This window comes from Cricetulus griseus, chromosome 3, assembly GCF_003668045.3.
Source record: "Cricetulus griseus strain 17A/GY chromosome 3, alternate assembly CriGri-PICRH-1.0, whole genome shotgun sequence".
NCBI classification, from domain to species: domain Eukaryota; kingdom Metazoa; phylum Chordata; class Mammalia; order Rodentia; family Cricetidae; genus Cricetulus; species Cricetulus griseus.
The window spans coordinates 90,120,166-90,142,215 of record NC_048596.1 but is presented as its reverse complement, the minus strand read 5'-3'; the positions used below and the strand labels follow the sequence as shown (position 1 = coordinate 90,142,215).

Here is a 22,050-nt window from a genome sequence, read left to right as displayed (position 1 = left end):
TTATTCTTTCTTATGAATGCCTGGCCTTAGCTTGGCTTGTTTCTAAACAGCTTTTCTTAAATTATCCCATCTTAGCTACTTCTCCAGCACCATGTCTGCCTACACACTGCCATGTTCTACCATGATGATAACAGAATGAACCTCTGATCTGTAAGTCACCCAATTAAATGCTTTCCTTTATAAGAGTTGTTGTGGTCATGGTGTCTCTTCACAGCAATAGAAATCCTAAGACATAGTAACACCCCATTTTGGTAATATCAATTTCTGTATTATCTAGAGTAACTAACCCTCTCTGCTGTAACAATCAACTCAAAAGTTTCAGTGGTTTACATAACAAAAGTCTTCTTTATTATGGCATGATCCATTTAAGGAAAGGACAGATGACTGTCGTTGTTGTTTTGGTTTTTCGAGAAAGGGTTTCTCTGTATTGCTTTGGAGGCTGTCCTGGAACTAGTTCTTGTAGACCACGTTGGTCTCATACTCACAGAGATCCTCCTGCCTCTGCCTCCCGAGTGCTGGGATTAAAGGCGTGCACTACCACCTACCAACAGGACAAATGACTTTCTACTAAATGATTTTGTAGTTTCTATCCCAGGGCCTCAAACATCTCCCCAACTAATTATTCTGCACATGGACAATCAAAAAATAAAGAGAGCATAAAAAGTTTGAAAGGTTTCAGAGGTGGGTTTAGAGGTCAGGTTCATTGTTTTTTGCCTATATTCCATTTTCAAAAGCAAGTCACAGAACCCAATTTAACAGAAGGAGTTGCTAGGGTTTTGATGGGTTTGTCTCCCAAGGGGTCTTGTGTTGGAAGCCTAATCCCCAATATAGCATTATTTCAAGGAAATGGTGCCCAGTGGGAGGTTATTAGGTCACTGGGAGAACTACCCTAGCAGGGATTAAATCTGTATCAAAGAAGTATGTTGCCTCTCAAGAGATTAGTTTTTCTGAGATCTGGCTAGACAGTGAAGACACCTCATGTGTGTGGCCTCTTCTATGTGTCCTGGTGACTGCTCACACAGGTGTCCTGCACCTCCCAGACTATGATGCAGTTCAAGGTCTTCACTAGCCATAGCAATCCAAACTTGGACTTTTCAGACTCAAAAACCTCAGATTCAGAAGGCTGAACACTTGAGTCCAGCTTAAGTAACACAGTGAGACCCAGGCTCAGAAACAAGCAGTAAATCCTGAGATCAATCCCTCTAAAAACATTATTTCTATAGGGTGGAAAAAGTAATGGAAAAAGTGGTACTTAAATGTAAATTTAACACTTAAGTTTGACTGAAATATTTTTAAATATTTCAGAGAATTCATCTTAAATATATTATTTTTATATTTACCTTTTAATATATTTTCTTTATGCTTTAAACATTTACATTAATTTTCAATATATTTTCTTTATATTAATCTTTAAGTCTATTTTGCTGAATGGGAAAAATGCTAGTTTTTGAGATGTTCATCTGTTTTAGCTCTTCCTTAAAATAAATGCCCTGCTATGCACCTGAGAAAAAGCACTCAAACTTAAGCCCTTCAAAGCAGTCTTTAAAAGGCATTCCTAGAGTATGGGCAAACATGAGATGAAGGTATTTCATTGTTGTGTGTGGGGTTTGGGGATTCCCCCCCTGCCAAGTCTGTGTGAAAAGGTCAACTGCCAAACAGAAACAAGAACAGGCATGAAATGGGAGGTTATATGACCAAGTAAGGGCAAAGGCAGAACTAGAGCAATTACCTAATGATCACACATGACCTAAACCTCCTGGAATTGGGGTGAAATCATTACAGAAACACCAGTCAGCATTTCTTGTAAGACTCCTACATAACTAAAGGGTTCCTCCCAACTCTCTATGCTAATGGTTGACATTTATTTGCCTTAGAGGAAAACACATTTACTAACCTTACATTCTTAAATTCATTGACCTAACTTTCAAGGACCTAAAGGAATCTGAAGATATGTGTGTGCTCTAAATGATTGTACTATGGCACAGTACCTAGCTGTCAACGTGTATAATCACCCCTGAACTGCTCTGCCCACTTAGTCACCCCTTCTTTGGGTCCTGCTTTCCTTCTGATTAGGTAGAAAGTCTGTAAGATTCCATATATTTGTTGATATCTTTGACTAGAATTCCCTTCCTGGAAAGGTTAATAAAAGTCAAAGGAACTGGGCAGTGGTGGCGAATACCTTTAATTCCAGCACTCAGGGCAGAGGCAGGAAGATCTCTGTGAGTTCAAGGACAGCCTTGTCTACAGAGTGAGTTGTAGGGCAGCCAAGGCTACAAAGAGAAACCCTTTCTTGAAAAAACTAACAACAAAAAGAAAAGTCAAAGGAAGATCACACTGCAAAATATCTTTGCAAACAGTAAGGTGGTATCCAAATACTGCTAATCAAGGAGGTGGGCAAAACAGAGAATAACATAAAGTTATAAATACCTTTCATGTTTGCACAAAATGTACATAAGCATAAATGTACATAACTTAGCTATAATAGTTTTTAAGGTGTTTAAAAGAAATACAATTATTGATATTCATGTACTGCTTCTTTATTTAATCTGAACTCTTAATAATGAAATTATGGACAAGAAAGTTGTGTATTTCACAGAAGAAACTTCTAACTTTAGAGAAAATCTGAATTCCTCTTCATAGTGAGGCTCATTATTGTCACTATGTGTATGCTTTCTGATCAGAATTGAAAAACCAAAATAAATAAATAAATAAATAAATAAATAAATAAAATGAATTCTACCTAAGGAAGGCAGAATAAAGCTAAACAGAAAAACAACAACAAAAAGTAAAACACTTGATGGGAGTTGTAACTGCCAAAATAAACACAACAGGTAGACCATATTATGAGCCACAAGGAAAAGGTTCAAAAAAAATTTTAAGTAATCTCCAGCAACACAACAAAAAAACAAATAAATAATTTAGATCACACACTGCATTCTCTGATCACATTGAAATTAAATTAAAAACTCATGAAAGAAAGGACTCTATAAAAGTTTTAAGAGCCTTGAAACACAATTCTAGATAATATATGGAAGAAAAGGATAATTCAAACTGTAGACTTATAAACATTCTAGTGGAATAAATGAAAACAGCTTACTAAAGCTTGAAAAATGGAATTAAAACTGTACTTGAAGATTAGCTTGTATTATCTAGATACCTTTATTACAAATGAATAAAGGTCTAAAGATAATTACTCTAGATTCTACCATTAAAAAAGCCAGAGAATGAGAACAAATTAACTACATAATCAGAAGTAGAAAAACACAGATTATAAATCAATAAAAATGATTTTTATAATAAAAATGATTTTTATATAGCCAGGCAGTGGTGGTGCACACCTTTAACCCCAGCACTCGGGAGGAAGAGATAGGCAGATCTCTGTGAGTTCGAAGCCACCCAGGTCTACAGATTGAGTTCCAGGACAAGCTCCAAAGCTACGCTGAGAAACAGTCTCAAAAACAAAACAAAACAAAAAGATTATAAAAAGCAACAAAGAAAAAATAAAACATCATGAATTATTGAAAAGATAAAGCACACAGGGAAAAGAGGAAAAAAATAAAGTATACTTTTAAATTTAATGCAATCCCCATCAAAAATCCCAGCACAATTCTTCACAGACCTTGAAAGAACAATACTCAACTTTATACAGAAAAACAAAAGACCCAGGATAGCCAAAACAACCCTGTACAATAAAGGAACTTTGGATGCATCACCATCCCTGACTTCAAGCTCTATTATAGAGCTATAGTCCTGAAAACAGCTTAGTATTGGCACAAAAATAGACATCTAGACCAATGGAATCTAATTGAAAACCCTGATATGGATCCACACACCTACGAACACCTGATTTTTGACAAAGTAGCTAAATTCATACAATGGAAAAAAGAAAGCATCTTCAACAAATGGTGTTGGCATAACTGGATGCTGACATGTAGAAGACTGAAGATAGATCCATGTCTATTGCCATGCACACAACTTAAGTCCAAATGGATCAAAGACCTCAACATAAACCCAGCCACACTGAACCTCTTAGAAGAGAAAGTGGAAAGTACCTTCAGCTTCCTGAACATACAGCCAGTAGCATAGACACTGACATCGACAATTAATAAATGGGACCTCCTGAAACTGAGAAGCTTCTGTAAGGCAAAGGACGCAGTCAACAAAACAAGATGGCAGCCGACAGACTGGGAAAAGATCTTCACCAACCCCACATCTGACAGAGGGCTGACTTCCAAAATATTCAAAGAACTCAAGAAGCTAGTTGCCAAAACACCAAATAATCCAATTAAAAATGGGGTACAGATCTAAATACATCTCATTTAAGTGTATGTTCCACTGTTACAAGAGTGAAGAGACAACAGAATGGGAGGAGACCTTGTCAGCTATTCATAATAAAGAACTTAAAGAACAAGTAATCCAATCAACAAATGTGCAAATAAACTAAAAAGAAGAGAAAAATGTATGAAGAGAAACAAAAATGTTTATGGGATTTATGTAATACCAGCAAGTGAAAAAACATAGAGACTATAGGATCTTAAAGAAACAGTGGTAGAGGTTTTCAAGTTGTCTTAGAAGAGGGACCCTCAACTGAGAAATTGCTTTCTTAAGAAAGATCAGGTTATACACAAGCCTGCAGGGCATTTTTTATATTAGTGATTGACTGGAGGGCCCAGCTCATTGTGGGTGGTACCATCACTGGGCTGGTGGTCCTGGGTGCTAAAGGAAGCAGGCTGAGCAAACCAGTAAGCAGGCTCTCCATGGCCTCTGCATCAACTCTTGCCTCCAAGTTTCCACCCAGTTTGAATTCTGGCCTTGGCTTCTTTCAGTAGACTATGATTCAAGATATGTAAACCAAATAAACCCTTTCCTCCTCAAGTTGCTCTAGTCATGGTATTTCATCACAGCAATAGAAACACTAAGATATCTTCCCAAATAGTTGCACCAACTAACTACAGAGCAAACATTCAAATGCATAAGTCTATGGTGTCCATTCTCATTCAAACCAACACACACACACACACACACACACACACACACACACACACACACTGCCTTGTGTAAGTTTCAGAAAACCCATGGCAAATACAAACATTCAGGACCTGCTGCTCTTGGTAAAAAATATTTATTATAGGAACAAACAGATGTCTCAGTAGGTAAAGGCACTTGCTTGATAATCTGAGCTAGTTGCCTAGAACCCACATTGAACTTAAAATATATATATATATATATATATATATATATATATATATATATATATCAGAAATAGTGGTACATGTGTCATATGAGCAATCCTACAGCAAAACAGTAGGCAGAGGCGGAAAAATCATGTGGATGCTCATGGGCCTAATAGCCTGGAGTGCCCAGCATAATACAAACAAGATCCTGCCTCAAAAACAAAGTGGAAGGAACTAATTCCCAAAGATTGTCCTCCCACTTGTACACATGCACCCTGGCACACACGTTTCGCTGCCCCACACACATATATTACATACACTAGAAGATATGTAATACATATTTTAATTCTAACTTTGCAAATCAGTATTTGGAAAAAGATCCGACAGTACTTTTATGCACATCAGCAATAACTGGACTTTTAGCAAAGACCCTTGAAGGGCAGAGAGTATGACTACAAAACTGAACAAACATACAAACAACTTGCTGCTACTTTAAAAGCACTACTAGAACAAGTCAACAAGCACACAGCACATCTGCTGTTTTTTAAATCACTATTATCATCATCTTATTTTTCAGGTGTATGGGTCTTTTCTTGCATCTGTGAATGCCTAGAACCACAGAAGGCCAAAAGAGAGCATCAGATCCCATGGCATTGGAGTTACAGATGGCTACGAACCAACATGTAAGTACTGGGAATTGAACCTAGGTCCTATGGAAGAGCACCCAGTGCTCTTAACTGCTGATCCATCTCCCCAGCCTTGACATATCCATTTTGATTGTTTGCGCTGCCTTTTCCTTCCCCCGGGGCTGGGCACACTCTATTATAGAAACTACCTTCAGAAAAAAGTCTATCAAAAATAGTTGGCTGCATCATAACTTACCAGTCATCTTTTTTATTCTTTTAGATAAAAGAAACATCAACAGGCTTTCCCAAATGTAAACTGCAATAATGACTAGCTTGCCAAGATATGCCTGAGTCCAATAGTGGCATGAATGTTACAGGGATGTGGTAGTTTAAATGTAATTGGCCCTATAGCTCATTGGGAGTGGCACTATTAGGAGGTATGGCTTTGTTGGAGGAGGTGTGGCCTTACTGGAGGAAGAGTGTCCCTGCACAGGTGGGCTTTGAGATCTGCTCAAGCTTTTCTCAGTGTGACACTCAAACCACTCCCTGTTGCCTGTGGGTCAAGATGTAACACTCTCAGGTCCTTTTCTAGCACCATGTTTGCCTGCACACCACCATGTCACACCACGATAATGATGGACTAAACCTCTGAAAATGTAAGCCACCCAATTAAATGTTTTTCCTTTATAAGAATTGCCATGGTCATGGTGTCTCTTCACAGAAAAAAAAACAAAAAAAAAACCAACGAAGACAGGATAATCATAACACTGTATTTAAGGCCAACTCCACAGGAGGAAACACTTGTCTATACTATAAACCTGGCTGTTGGGGAATATTATTTTAAGGTGTGTTACTTTTGCTTATATTGCATTTTTTAACTCCGTGAAGCTGTGATTCTTTGCCGGTCTAAAACAACTGATGGTCTAATAAAGTGCTGAATGACCAATAGCTAGGCTGGAGAGAGGAATAGGCAGGGCTGGCAGGCAAAGAGGATAAATATGAGGAGAGATCTGGGAAAGAAAGGATTCTGAAAATCGGGGAACAAGAGAAAGGAGGAGGACTTCAGGAGCCAGCCACCCAGCCAGCCCAGGAGTAAGAGTAAAAGATTACAAAAGAAAGAAAAAGATTAAAGTCTCAAGGTCAAAGATAGATGGGACAATTTAAGTTACGAACAGCTGGCAAGGGCCGGGCGTTGGTGGTGCATGCCTTTAATCCCAGCACTCAGGAGGCAGAGGCAGGCGGATCTCTGTGAGTTCAAGGCCAGCCTGGTCTACAGAGTGAGTGCCAGGAAAGGCTCCAAAGCTACACAGAGAAACCCTGTCTCGAAAAACAAAAAACAAAACAAAACAAAACAAAAAAGGATAGCTGGCAAGAAACAAGCCAAACTAAGTAAGAATTACATCTCCATTCGTGATTTATTTGGGAGCTGAGTGGTACTCTCCCCCACAAAAAGCCAAGAGTAAAACATCACACAATACCTGGCCAAGAACCCATCTGTGGCTGAGGATCTCACAAGACCCAAGGATAAATCTACTACCTATCATTTTGCTAAATGGACAAAGTATTAAAATGCCCTCTAAATTAGCTTCTCAATCATCATCTGGAAGGAAACCATTCTGAGCAACATCATTAAAAACAGCTCTGATAAAGCACGGTCACTACTATGTATCATAAAGCAGGTCCACATATGAGTGAGTACATATCATGTTTGTCTTTTTGTGATTGGGTTACCTCACTCAGAATGGTTTATTCTAGTTCCATCCATTTTCCTGCAAATTTCAAGATTCCATTGTTTTTTCCACTGAGTAGTACTCCATTGTGTAAATGTACCACATTTTCTGTATCCATTCTTCAGTTGAGGGGCATCTAGGCTGCTTCCAGTTTCTGGTTATTACAAATAACGCTGCTATGAAGATGGTTGAACAGATGTCCTTGTTATATGAATGTGCTTCTTTTGGGTATATGCCTAAGAGTGGAATTGCTGGATCTTGTGGTAGACTCATTCCCATTTTCTTGAGGAGTCGCCATACTGATTTCCAAAGTGGCTGTACAAGTTGGCACTCCCACCAGCAGTGGAGGAGTGTTCCCCTTTCTCCACATCCTCTTCAGAATAAACTGTCATTGGTATTTTTGATTTTAGCCATTCTAACAGGAGTAAGATGGTATCTCAGAGTTGTTTTGATTTGCATTTCCCTGATGGCTAAGGATGTTGAACACTTTCTTATGTGTCTTCCAGCCATTTTAGATTCCTCTATTGAGAATTGCCAGGTACCACAAGGGTAACAGAACTGTGCTGTTTTTCTGGGATTTTGTTTTTTACTTTTTTTTTAATGGAGAGTGCTAGATGTCTCTACAATTTTGTTTAAATGACTGCAGAACCTAGAAAAGCTGTTGCTGCTATTGATGCATAACACACTGCCATTATTGGTCTTTTTATATAAATATATACATATACATAAAAAATAAGCTAGTCATTGTTGGCTTTTTTAATTTGTACTGGAACATTCTTTTACTTTGTTTTAAGTGTATGTTTCTCAAGTAAACAATTTAGGTATTTTTCCATACCTTTTTCTTTCTGATGTAGACTTCAGGTTAATTAATATTTTACTGCATCTGGTAATGTATTCTGTGTTTGAAGCCTAGTGACTTTTCATTTTGATGTTCTTGTGATTTTATATGCTGTATTCTCCAAGCAATAAAATTCTGATGTATTTTATAAAAAAAATAAAAATTATAGTTTAAAATAAAAAAAAAAAGTGCCCTCTAAAGACATAAGTCTCTACCAGTGGATCAGTAAAACTCTTGGGCTTCATCAGATAAATTTCTTTGGGCTGTGGATAGTAATTAACACAGAAATTCACATCTATTAAGAATACAGAGAATAAGTGACTATGGAGTACTCAACCACAAATGGGACATCTATATCACACCGCATCCTCAAGGCTCAGAGGATGAGAGGAGGCAGAAAAGAGCCTGTAAGAGCCAGAGGTTGAGGGAGAGACCACAATAAGAGGGTGTCTTCTGGGCATTACAGGGCTGTTGCACTCATGGACTCACAGCAGCTGTGGCTGCCTACATGAGACCTGGACAAGATCAATTCAGTCAACATTCTAGCATTGAGTGGGGAAGGGTTGACGGGCCCATGTCCCTAACTGAGAAGCTCCAAACAGCTGATGGCTTCTGGATGAGGGAGAATCAGTTTTCTTTAAGGATATATAGCTCCTGGTAAGTTAATCATGCTCCATTGGATGGCCCCACATCCACAATTACACAGACAGCAAACTAAAGTCAATGGTTATTAAGTTTTTTCAAGGTATACCAAGAAAATGTATACAGATGGAAAAGTGGGGTAGATCTGAGAGGAGTTAAGGGAAAGATTTGGGGGTAAATATTATCAAAATATATGAAATTCCCAAATAATAAAGTTGTTTGAAGAAATAAGAACCAATTATGTATTTTCTTCAAATAATGAAAACTGCACTTGATTTAAAAACAACAACAACAACAACAAAAAAAAAGAGTAGCATTTCTCACCCAGGACTTTGACAGGTTATTTCTCCTTCTTAACCAAGTACATAGTTCTAAACTGGAGACAATACTACCCTTGGGGTATCTTTTATTCAGTTAGAACCTCAATTGTAAAATCTAACTTTTTTCATTACAGCCCCATTGGTGCCATGATTCCCCAGTCCACAAGCTGCATGGATGTTTGTTGTAAATGAGATCTGTCTTTGGAAAAACAAAACAAAACAAATAAAAACTAGGAACCACCAACTCTGTAAATACATCATTAGTCTTTAAATTTTAATAATAAAATGTTTTTCTACTACTGTTTTTTATTTTTTATTAAGTTATTTGTTATCTTATGTGTATGATAAGTGTATCATCTATCTACATGCATGTCTGTGCATCATGTGCATATCTGTTGCCCACAGAAGCCAGAAGAGGATGTCAGATGCTCTGAAACTGAAGTTACAGCAGCTATAAGCCACCATGTAGTACTAGGAACCAAACCCAAGTCCTCTGGAAGAGCAGCCAGTGATCTTAACCACTAAGCCATTTCCCCAGACCCTACTACTGTGTTTCTTATGCTACTTAATTAACTCTTACTAATTAGGAACTAAAATTAGTCCTATTTTTAACAAAAATAATTAAAATCAGCTTGCTCTACCTATTACAATGAGTGTCCCTCAACACACATACACCAAACTTAGCAATATGCACATGCTGGGTAAAATGCTACTACTGAGCAACAGTCTGAGACCACACAGAATATGTGAGGGGTTTATTGGGTTTTTGTTTTGTGTTTTGTTTGATTGGTTAGTTTTTTGTTTGTTTTTTGTTTTTGTTTTTGTTTGGTTTGGTTTTTCGAAACAGGGCTTCTCTGTGTAGACTTGGCTGTCCTGGAACTCACGGAGACCCACCTGCCTCTGTTGGGATTAAAGGCATGGGCCACTACCACCTTGGTTGAATATTTTACTTTAACAGAGTCAAAAGATCATAGTTTTATTATCTTAGCAACTAAAAAATAGGTATGTCACACAGGAAAAGCTATTAAATCTTTCTAGATTTCAATGACTAATTTTAGAATGAACAGAAATTAATCTAACAACTATCCTAATAGTGTCTATGTTCTCCTTAGCTTTCCAAATATTGACTTTATATGGATTTCTCAATTTTTGATGTGATATGTCTAAATTACCAAATATGACTCAGATTCCAGATATTCTTAGACTATCTTAGACTATCTTAAAGCTAGTCACAATTAGCCACTTAAGGGTGTAAACTCTACCAAGGACTAATCATTTTTATGATTAATATGTGAGACATTATGCTCCTTTGTAGCTTGCATTATATTTAAGGTATCAGAAATTATCACCATCAAGCCCATCATTGAAATGCAATACAATAAGCATGATGTACAATCTACAGAGAAATACTTCCTGATTACGATGCATGTGAAGCCCAGGGAGCTAGTGCATATCTGCAATCCCACCACTGAGAAAACTGAAGCAGAAGGACTTAAAGTTAAAAGTCAGTCTAGAATACAAAGCAAAATTTTATAGAAGAATGGGAAAAAAGTAAGGGAGAAAGAAGGAAGAAAGGAAATCCAAGCCTTTCCTTGAAAAAGAATCCAGAAATGATCATTAGTTAGTAATGATCATTGTAACAAACAGAGCCACACCATTGATAAATCTGTAATTGACTCATAAATTTTAAGTTCTTAAAAACAAAAATTTGTTCCAGTAAATGTACATATGTGCTTATTCTACCACTTTAGTGCTCCTCCCTAAGAAATCTGTATATTGATCAGTGAGTTTTCAGACACTTAAGTGCTACCACTAGAGGCCACCAAATACTACTTTTTGTTAAACCAACACATTTGTAAGTCATTCTAAGTACTTAAGACTATCGCCCTGTAAGCAAATAACTATGAACTTCAATATCCATAACTAAAAATGTTGCAAATGAATCTTCAAGTAACAATACAAACCCCAACAAAAAAAGGAAGCATATTTCGCACAGTGAACAGGATGTCTGGATCACCAAAGAAATTTACCAAAGAATAAAGGGGTGGGGGACTGTGTAGAATAGAAATATCACTAGGTAGATACCTTTGGAAATAGTTTACATGAACTAAAGTCCATATTCTCTCTGAACATCCAGTGCCTCTTGTAAGTAAACAATGTCTGTGTATATACACAAACACAGCATAACAGAAACATAAATTGCAAGAGTGCTTTCTTTCATATTAAAAGGTATTTCACATATCTTTTTAACATCTAAGTTGCCACCATCTACAGCAGTGATACACCCAAAATTCCAACTTGCAGAAGATCTAGTAACAAGGAGAAGGTAGCTCCTCAGAAAAAAACAGCTCTGTGAGCTGCTGATAGTGTTCTGTGTCCCCTTTTGCTTCTGGTGCCTTCCTTCTCACTAAAGGTAGATGGCAAAATACAGAAGGCCCAAGCAGCCTCCAGAGAATTTATAGGACCACCACAAGAAACTTACAAAAATAAGGCTTCATCTTATTTGATTAAATACCATAGTGTGTGTGTGTATTTTTTCAAGAGTTTTCAAATACAGAGCAATATCAATGTCATGTTTTAGATGTTCTACTTTAAAAATCCTGACCTAACTTTTTAAAGGTCACAAGGACGTTTATAGTTTTCTTTTTAAATTTATACCTTTGGCTTTTACCCTGGGTCTACGACAGATTTTAAATTGATTTCTCTATGTAGTATAAAAACAGATCAAGATTAATTATTCAGATGGACAATCAGTTGTACTAGTATTTATCTGTACCATCTCTCCCACCACTGCATTATTCCTGGAAACTCTATTGAAATACATTTACGTGGTTCCCTGACTTATTAACACACATCTCTAAGCCAATACCATACCCTGTTGATTATGAAGCTTTACAATGTGTCTTGAAACAAGTTAGTAGAAACAGCTTTGTTCTGTCCTTTACAACCTGTTTTGCCCATTTGCTATTATGGTTTGAAAGAAAATGGTCCCCATAGACTCATTGGGAGTGGCATTATTAGGAGGTATAGCCTTGTTGGAAGTGTGATCTTTCTTAAAGAAGTGTGCCCCTGGAGGTGGGTTTTCAGGTCTCAGAAGCTCAAATCAGGCTAGTGAATCTCAGTTTCTTCCTGCTGCATGTGGGAACATGCTACTTCTCCAGCACCATGTCTGCTTGAATGTCACCATGCCTCCTGCCATGACAATAATAGACTAAAACTCTGAAACTGTAAGCCATACTCAATTAAATGTTTTCCTTTTTATAAGAGTTGCCATGATCGTGGTGTCTCTTCACAGCAATAGAAACCCTAACTAAGAAAGCTACATACTGTCTGAAGACTTACATCTTCAATTCCTTATACTGTGTTTGACATTATTTTAGGTCTATACATAGAACTCTACAGGATACATTTTTTGAAAGTAAATAGCAAAACATGTAACATAAAACCAACTGCCTGAGACATGTTCACATTTATAATTTAGTAGTGGTAGGTGCAAACACATTAATAGGCAAGCAATTTCCAGAACTCTTTTCAATCTTGCCAAGAAGAAAATCTCTATGATCATAAACAATTTACCTTTTTTACCTTTTCCTATCTACTGGAAACCTTCATTTTACTTTCTGTTTGTATAAATTTGGCTACTCTAAATGCCACCTGTAAATGGAATTATAGAGTATTTGTCTTTTACTGACTCATTTTTCATTTCATAATGTTTTCAAGGTCAACTGATGCTTTTATCAAAATTTCCTCTGTTTTTGTAAATGAGTAATATTCCATTGAATGCACTACTAAATGTTCATTTATCCATCTGCTCCTGGCACTTAAGTTCCTTTTTAGCTATTGTGAACAACACTGCTATGGACATCTGAGTACAAATACCTGATTTCTCGCTTTCAGTTCTTTGAATATACCTAGAAATGAAACTGCTGAGTCACAAAATAATTTTACTTTACTAAAGAACTGGCATCAGCATCATCTTACATTCCCACCAACAGTGCACAAGGATTTCAATTTCCCCTAATCTGACACTTCTTATTTTCTGTTGTTTTAATAGTAGCCATGGGGGCTTGAAAGGTGGCTCAGTTGTTAAGAGTACTCTTTCAAAGGACTGAAGTTCAGTTCCTAAGTTCCTAGCACAAATTGCCTGTAACTCCAGCTTCAGGAGATCTGACACCTCTGGCTTCCAAGGGCATCAGCTACATAGCCACACAGAGATACACAGACATACACACAGACACAGACAGAGACAGAGACAGAGACACAGACACAGACACAGACACACACACCACCACCACCACCAACAACAACAACAACAACACAACAACGACGATGATGATAATAAAATAAATTTTAATAGTAGCCATGGCCACAATCTACAATGGTTGTTATTTCATTTCCCTGATGATAGTGATGTCAGCATCTTATCCTAGATTTGTAACCATCTATAGATCTTATGCTATAGCTTCTCCTTCATAACAATTATTATTATAGTCTAACGAATGGCTACTGGCAACCCTAACTAAACCAGTTTCTACTGATGGATCTGTGCAATTTCTAATCTTCTATTATGAATGGCATACACATGTATATGATACAACTGTGTGTTTAAGTAACTTTGTAATCTGTTCAGAATAGCCTGTTTATGTGTCTTTCCCAATCCCATTTACTATCAGAAAACATTCTGGTTTAACTAGCTACTCTGATTAGGGAAAGGTGCTGTAAGTAAAATTAGACAAGAACTACCTTTGATTCAAGTTTTCAGTCTATCACCAGAACTCACTCACATTGGAAACCTACAACTAGCTATACCAAAATATTAATTAACTCTCACTGAGATATGTATTCAATACAATTAGGTTACAGGGAATGGTGATATGAATCAAGGAATAGGCAAAAGCATGACTAAGAATTAAGGACAAATGACCTGCAGAACTATAATCCTGCCATTTCCACAGAAATAGAGAAGAGAGCGAAAGTGGGGGGGGAAGGGGGAGAAGGGAGGGGGGAGGAAGGCGGGCAGGTGGACGGACGGACGGACGGGGACACACACACACACACACACACACACACACACACCACCTTGAAATTTAGTCTCACATATAATCAGTGATAACAAGTAGAGTTAAAATTAAGAAAAACAATCTGCCCATAAATTTAAGAGTTCCTGCAATCCTGTCTCAGGTTCAATAATTTGCTAGGACAATTTACAGAACTCAGGAAAATATTTTAATTACATTTAATGGTTAATTATACAAGATATAATAACTCAAAGAAGAGTATACCACAAAGAATAAATTAGTCATGTTTAAAATTGGGGGTGAGTGGCAAGCTGATGACCTGAGTTTAATCCTTGGGATCCACATGATGGAAAAAGAACTGATTTTTTTTTTTTTTTTTGGTTTTTCATGACAGGGTTTCTCTGTGTAGCTTTGGAGACTATCCTGGCACTCACAGAGATCCGCCTGCCTCTGCCTCCCGAGTGCTGGGATTAAAGATGTGCGCCACCAACATCCGGCTAAGAAATGATTCTTTCAAGTTGTCCTCCACTCTCCCTATGTACACAACCCCCTCCTCTGTTTCTTCTCTTCCTTTGGTTTTCAGTCTCTCTGTCTCTGTCTCTGCCCCTCCCCAACAGGCATGCATGGTAAAGTAAATAAATGTAATTTTAAAAAATAAAGGGAAATCTAGGTATGCTAGCATAAGGTCATAATCCCATTCTTGGGAGACCAAGTAAGGAGGACTGTAAATTCCAGGCCAACCTGGGTTACACAGTAAGTGTGAGGCCAGCCGAAACTAATAACAAACTTGTCTTGGAGTCAAATAACTAAAGAAGTCCAGCAGAATAATAGAGGGGAGAAGATGTTTGGAATCTGCAAAAACACTATGGGAAAAAAAATGCTCATTACATTTATTCTTTTTTTCCAAAGCACACATCTAGATTTTATCTGTTATCCTTTACTATAGCTAATGGTATATGACTGATTCTGGCTAATAGAATATAATTACAAGTGATATACACATTGCCTTCAGGTATGTCACTAAACCCACTTTAACCCTCCTCCATGCTTTCTCTTAGACTTCTCCCAGATGAACTGTTGATTTCCAAATTGGCTCACAGAATTCATTTTGAAGACTGAAAAACATGCTCCTAGGCTACCCCATTATTATCCTTAATTATATAAAAAGAAAAAATTTAGCCATGACAAGCCATTACAATTTCCAGGTTTTACTTTTAGATCAGACTTTGGAGACAAAGAAGAGTAAGATCAATGGAAGAGTAGAGAAAAGAATTGGGACTGTGCAAGTGCAGAATGGCCCACAAAGATGAGGTGACAGGCAACTGCATAAAAGATAAACAGCAGGATAGTCCCACCTGAGAATGAGAGGGATGACTGCAAACACCACAAATTTTTAGTGGGTCAGGTCTATGTAGTTCTGCATCTTTCTCAGGAACTTCTCTAAGGCTTCAAACCATCAGGTTTAGCTGCATCCAGCATGACAACAAAGCTTTATCTAAGGTTCTGAGAACAGCACTGAAACAGTTAACAACAAGAAAAATACATCCTCTATCATAAATGATTAACAATACTCCTTAAGCAGAACTACAAGTAACTGAAAGTCTAGTACAGGATAAGTAAATGACTTTAGGAATCTGTAGGCATGTGAGAAGTTAATCACAAAAAAAAAAAAAAAAAAAAACTACATTCGCTTCCTCAGAGATACTTACAGAAAGGATTAACTACTTATATGTACCTCCTAGACATCATTAGATACCCTGCCATGTGGTTTTATTACTTCAAAGGGGGGAAAAAGGAGTGGAAAACAAAATTGTGACTACCACTACTACTTTCTACCCAGTTATATACAATTACAATTGTTTTGCTGTAACTACAACTCTAAAAATTCTTTTTGTAATCCTTGCGATGTTTTAAAGCCATGTCTTCCTACTTTACACCAATATCTATGTCTGTACCCTGACTCTAACAAAATCAAGTATCCTTCCACATGTATTTCACAATGAAAACTGTATCACCTTTAATATTACATTTATCACCTAGCATCCACCCTTCACACACATGGTTTAGATGCAATTAGATTATATTTTGTAATTCTTTAAAGCTGTTTCCTGTATCTCTCAAACCTCTCTTTTGGTCATATTATCCACCTTTTAAAAAAAAGATTTATTTATTTTATGTATGAGTGCTATCTGCATGTATACCTTCATGTCAGAAGAGAGCATCATATCCTACTACAGATGGTTGGTTGTGAGCCACTATGTGGTTGCTGAGACTTGGGACTCAGGACCTCTGGAAGATCAGCCAGTGTTGTTAACCACTGAGCCATCTCTCCAGCCTTCTTATCTACCTATTTTTATTATAAATAATGACTTGCACAGCTAGCTCTTTATACCTACATGCAAGAATTTATGTTTACCTACTACACTCTTACCTTCTTTGATAAGGAAGTCATAAATCCAAATCTTGCTAAACTCTAATTCTGGGTTATAACAAGTTCTCATTCTTATTCTTCAGAATATGAAGAGAAAATTAAAATTTGCTTATATTCTTTCTTCACTTGGTTCCCTGTCCAACATTATTTAATACTCACATATTTAGATGGCATTTATAACGATTCCCTGCCCTCAAGGAGCATTGCACACTGGTCTACTCCTTCTATTTCATATCTTCAGAATATGGATTTTATTTCTCTTTTCTCCAATGCAAACTTATAGAGCACCAAATTTATAATAGACAATTAAATCACTGCCAAATAATTTAATTAACAATTAATTTCTTTAAAAATTCAACTTTAGAAAAGTTGATTCCTTACGTCTCAAGCCACTTTTTTTTTCTGAATTACAGCATAAAAAGATCAACTCCAGAGATAAGGCATCTTAAAAGGAGCTAGAGCTAGCCAGGTGTTGGTGGCGCACACCTTTAATCCCAGGACTCAGGAGGCAGAGGTAGGCAGATATCTGTGAATTGGAGGCCAGTCTGGTCTACAGAGCGAGTTCCAGGACAACTAACAAAGCAATACAGAGAAACCGGTCTCAAAAAAAGACCAAAAATAAATAAATAAATAATAAAAAAGGAGCTAGTGCCAAAACAAAGCTATTTTCCTTTTGCCAGAGACCTAGGCAATAAATGTATTTGTTCCTATAATTCTAAATAGATTGTTAGCCATAGAATGCCCATGAAAAACAATTCTCTAATGTTCTTTGAAATACAGTTACTAAAATTAACTTTCGACTTTATTTATATGACTGTCTGTGGCTTTGTGCATACCTAAAAAACACAAGAAAAGACAAAAATATCCCAGACCTGGAAAAGCAGTTATTATGTTTGGTTTAGCTTATTTTCATATTTTTATTTTTAAATCTATCCAAATTAAAGTGTATCATCTCTAAACAGAAGAAGGCAAATTCTTTATGTAAAAATGGAAAGAATAAATGCAGCATCCACTACGTTTGAGATTTATTAGTGAATAAATGTGTAAAAACCTTCTCTGCAAATTACAAAGTCCAGTGTTAAGGTTGAACATGTGATCCTTCATTTAAAATTTAAGTACACCATGTATTGCCTGAGAAGTAGAGGTAGCAACAAAAAGCAATTTAAATGTATTTTTTCTAATCCCATATATGTCCTCAAATAAGATAAGTGAAGTGGGTTTCTAATCAATGGCATGAACTATGTTTTAGATATAATACGGTGCCGGGCGAGGTGGCGCACGCCTGTAGTCCCAGCTACTCAGGAGGCTGAGACGGGAGGATTGCTTGAGTCCAGAAGTTCTGGACTCAGTAGCTGGGTGTCCACACTAAGTTTGGTATAAACATGGTGACCTCCCGGGAACAGGGGACCACCAGGTTGCCTAAGAAGGGGTGAACCGGCCCAGGTCAGAAATGGAGCAGGTCAAAACTCCCATGCTGATCAGTAGATATAACATGGCTTTCCCCCCAAGAATTCACTATGAATAAGACCTGGTCGGGAAGGTAGTGGTAAAACTTTTGAGAAGTAGGACAGAATAATCTTTATAAAAGTCACTGGAGGAAAGAGATAGTTCTCATACCCTTATAGGAGAATTGTTATAAAAACAGAGGACCCAGTATCTTTCACTCTGTACCTATTGTTTGCTCCTGCAAATACCCACCACTGTGAGAGAATGTTATTTTAAGGTGTGTGACTTTTGTTTATGCTGCATTTGTTCAACTCTGTAAAGCTGTGGTTCTTTGCCTGTCTAAAACACCTGATGGTCTAATAAAGAACTGAATGGCCAAAATTGAGGCAGGAGCAAGGACTCAAAGTTCTTCTTATACAGGTCTTTCCCTTGTTTGGTTAGCATTACCCCATGATATTTTATGTTGTTTGTGGCTATTGTAAAGGGTGTTGTTTCTCTGATTTCTTTCTCAGCCCATTTATCATCTGTATATAGTAGGGCTACTGATTTTTTTTTTTTTTTTAGTTAATCTTGTATCCTGCCACTTTGCTGAAGGTGTTCATCAGCTGTAGGAGTTCCCTGGTAGAGATTTTAGGGTCACTCATGTAAACTATCATATTATCTGCAAATAATGAAAGTTTGACTTCTTCCTTTCCAATTTGTATCCCCTTGATTTCCTTTTGTTGTCTTATGGCTCTAACTAGAACTTCAAGTACCATATTGAAGAGATATGGAGAGAGTAGACAGCCTTGTCTTGCTCCTAATTTTAGAGGAATCAAGTTGAGTTTCTCTCCATTTAGTTTGATGTTGGCTGTTGGTTTGCTGTATGTTGCTTTTACTATGTTTAGGTATGTTCCTGTTATCCCTGATCTCTCTAAGACCTTTATCATGAAGGGGTATTGGTCAGCATCTAGTGAGATGATCCCAGCATTCGGAAGGTGGAGGCAGGTGGATCTCTGTGAGTTCAAGGCCAGCCTGATCCACAGAGCAAATTCCAGGACAGCCAGGACTGTCACACAGAGAAACACTGTCTCAAAAAACAAAACAAAAAAACACTATGTTTGTACTGAGACTAATAAACAAAGACTGTAAGTGAACACTAGCTTTGTTGCATCCTGCCTGTTAGACTTCATTGAAATTATGTAAACTTCCTAAGCCTCAGCTTACTTATTTGTAAATTAGTACACAACCATCAATCATCTAGTTTTTATGAGTGCCTCCAATTATTTATACCTATTAGATATTAACCTTAATTCTATCTTAGAAATGGTATGAAGTGTTGACATTTCATGTATATCATCAGGAAAGAGACTATCATAACAAACTGCTTAGAAACTGAGACAGATCATTTTGACACCCTTCTTTTTGATACTATTAGAGTAATAATCACTCTAATAATAATCTAATAATAATTAGAGTGTATCAGTTATCCACGTTACTGCTGTTCATAGACAGAATCATATGCCTAATTTATGCAAGGATATCATAAGGCAATAACAGTTTAAAACTTATATCAAAAATTAACAGTAGCTTATTCAGTTTTTAAAATGAGCCTCGATATTTGTAAGTTAAGTTTACTTTGTGACAAAGTGCGGGCACTAACAAATCAAAGCTGCTATTAAGCATGGAAATTTTTTAAAAAGTTAAATAAAAAACAAAACTGTGGGGCTATGGAGATAGCTCAGTGTGTAAAAGTGCTTGCCACGTAAGCCTGAAGACCTGAGTTTGATCCCTAGAACCTAAATAAAAAGCCAGATGCCATGGCACACATCTATAGTCACAGCACATGACTGTGAGATGGAGGCTGAGACAGGAAAATTGGCAAGAAGCTCAAGAGCCAGAAAGCTTGGAGTATGCAGTGCATCAGCTGCAAGAAGCAAGACTCTGCCTCCCAATCAAAGCAGGACAGAAGTGACTCCTGAAAAATTGCCCTCTGACTTCCACATGAGCACTGAGGCATGCACATGTGATGTGTTAAGTATTCCTAATGTATTGACTAGTTTCCAAAATTTTGAAATGCTATGACAAGAATCAGCCAAGAAGAAACATAGAAAACTAAGTTCTGTTTACCTATGGTACCACCATTCCACTAAATTAACAGTATACAACACCACTTGTCATTGTACTCACAGTTGAACATAGTACTATCTGTCATACAAAGAAAAAATTCCACTTACTAAATAATAAAATCAGTTTGCTAGATTTTTACTGCTGGAAAAAATACCAGAGGCATCACAGATTATCTGTCCCCTTGATTTATAAAATATAAAGCATATCCTTTCTTGGTCCTAGCAAAATGTCTACCCCAATCCACAATCTCTTTAGCCACTATATTCTTTGTTGTTCTAGAAACTTGTGAAGCAATTTATCATCCATACTGTAAAACTGCAGCCATTTCTATACATCTATATTTTCATGTGAACAAAGGCAGAAAGTCACAGAAAATTCAATCAAGACCCCAAAATTTTCCCTTTCAGTCACCACTAAAAGGGATGCTGAAACAGTTTTAAAACATTTATAGTACAAATGCCTGGTTATTCAAATAGTAAGACCAATTATTGGCTTGTGGAGGCATGTGGGAAAGAAGAGAAAGGAATGCAAGAATCTCTCCAAAAAGTCACTTTCCTTGGATCCTCAAATTCCTTCTCTATTTTCAAAGCCAAAAGTTAAGATTCATCTTTTCTATCCATCTACAAAACCATAGTCCTTTATATTGGGCTAGATTATAAGAAGCAAAACTAAGCACTCAGTGAAGTTGAGAGTCATCAGCTAGGGATAAGAAAACTTAAAATTTTCAACATGATTTGTTCCTAATGGATATTTCTGAACCTTGCTAATGAGAAAAGAAACAAGTCAGGGTCTAGAGAGATACTCAGAGCACTGGCTGCTCTTGCAAAAGGTTTGGTTCCCAGCACCCAGACGGTGGCTCATGATTATCTGGAACCCTACATTTTAAAGAATCAGAGGACTTTTTCTGCTTCTGGATACATAAAAGATAATTAATCTGTAATGCTTACAAGAACTTTGAATGGGGGGAAAGAATAGCATAACAGACATTCCATAATCCATATAATCAATTATTTCTAACAATAGTACACAATAAAATTATTATCTAGGAAAAGTACTATAATGTAGTACTAAAATGTAGCAATTTTTTTTAAAAGGAGGAAATCAAAATAAAGGCATGCCCACATGCCATCAACTTACCAATTCAATTCCCTGTGGAAAAGGTGTGTCATCCCAGTCCTGCTGCGGGAATCTCTGAATTATTTTCCCCAGACCTTCTCCTGGCCCTGTTGATAAAATCAAAATGAATCATTTATAAAATACTATAAAAATCTGAATATACACTCACTATACTACTATTCATTTCTAAAAGATTATTTGAATAAATTGATAGAGTAAACATTTCTTAAGTTTTAAGAAACAAAGACATGTGCTTCTGAACATAATACTGAAATAGAAAGCAATCCCTACCCTAGCACAGACTGTCAGAGATTCACCGACACATGAAAAGCTAAGAAAGGTTGAGAGGCCCTGAAATCTAGGCATTTACCATATCATGGTAGTGACAGCCATCCATGTCCCAATTTTTTTAAAAAAAGGAATTTTAACTAACAAATGAAATGGTACTGTTAACACCAAATTTCAAGTATAGGTTATAAGTACTGTTATGTATTCATTTTTAAGGCTAGCCTGAGACCTTATCATCTAGGCAGAGTTCTCAGTATCAGTTCTACTGACATCTTGAGTTGGGTAATTCATAAATGTGTTTGGTGTGAGGTG

At 36.9% G+C, this 22,050-nt stretch overlaps 1 protein-coding gene across 2 annotated transcripts in view; it reads right to left on the bottom strand.

The window, feature by feature from the left end:
- Positions 1-22,050, bottom strand: part of Sbf2 (SET binding factor 2) — a 342,185-nt gene that overhangs the window by 270,797 nt on the left and 49,338 nt on the right. For both annotated transcript variants that reach the window (XM_027410074.2, XM_027410075.2), the window contains exon 2: positions 21,472-21,557. In XM_027410074.2, the coding sequence (XP_027265875.1) occupies positions 21,472-21,557 (86 nt within the window). The remainder of the gene's footprint in view (positions 1-21,471; positions 21,558-22,050) is intronic.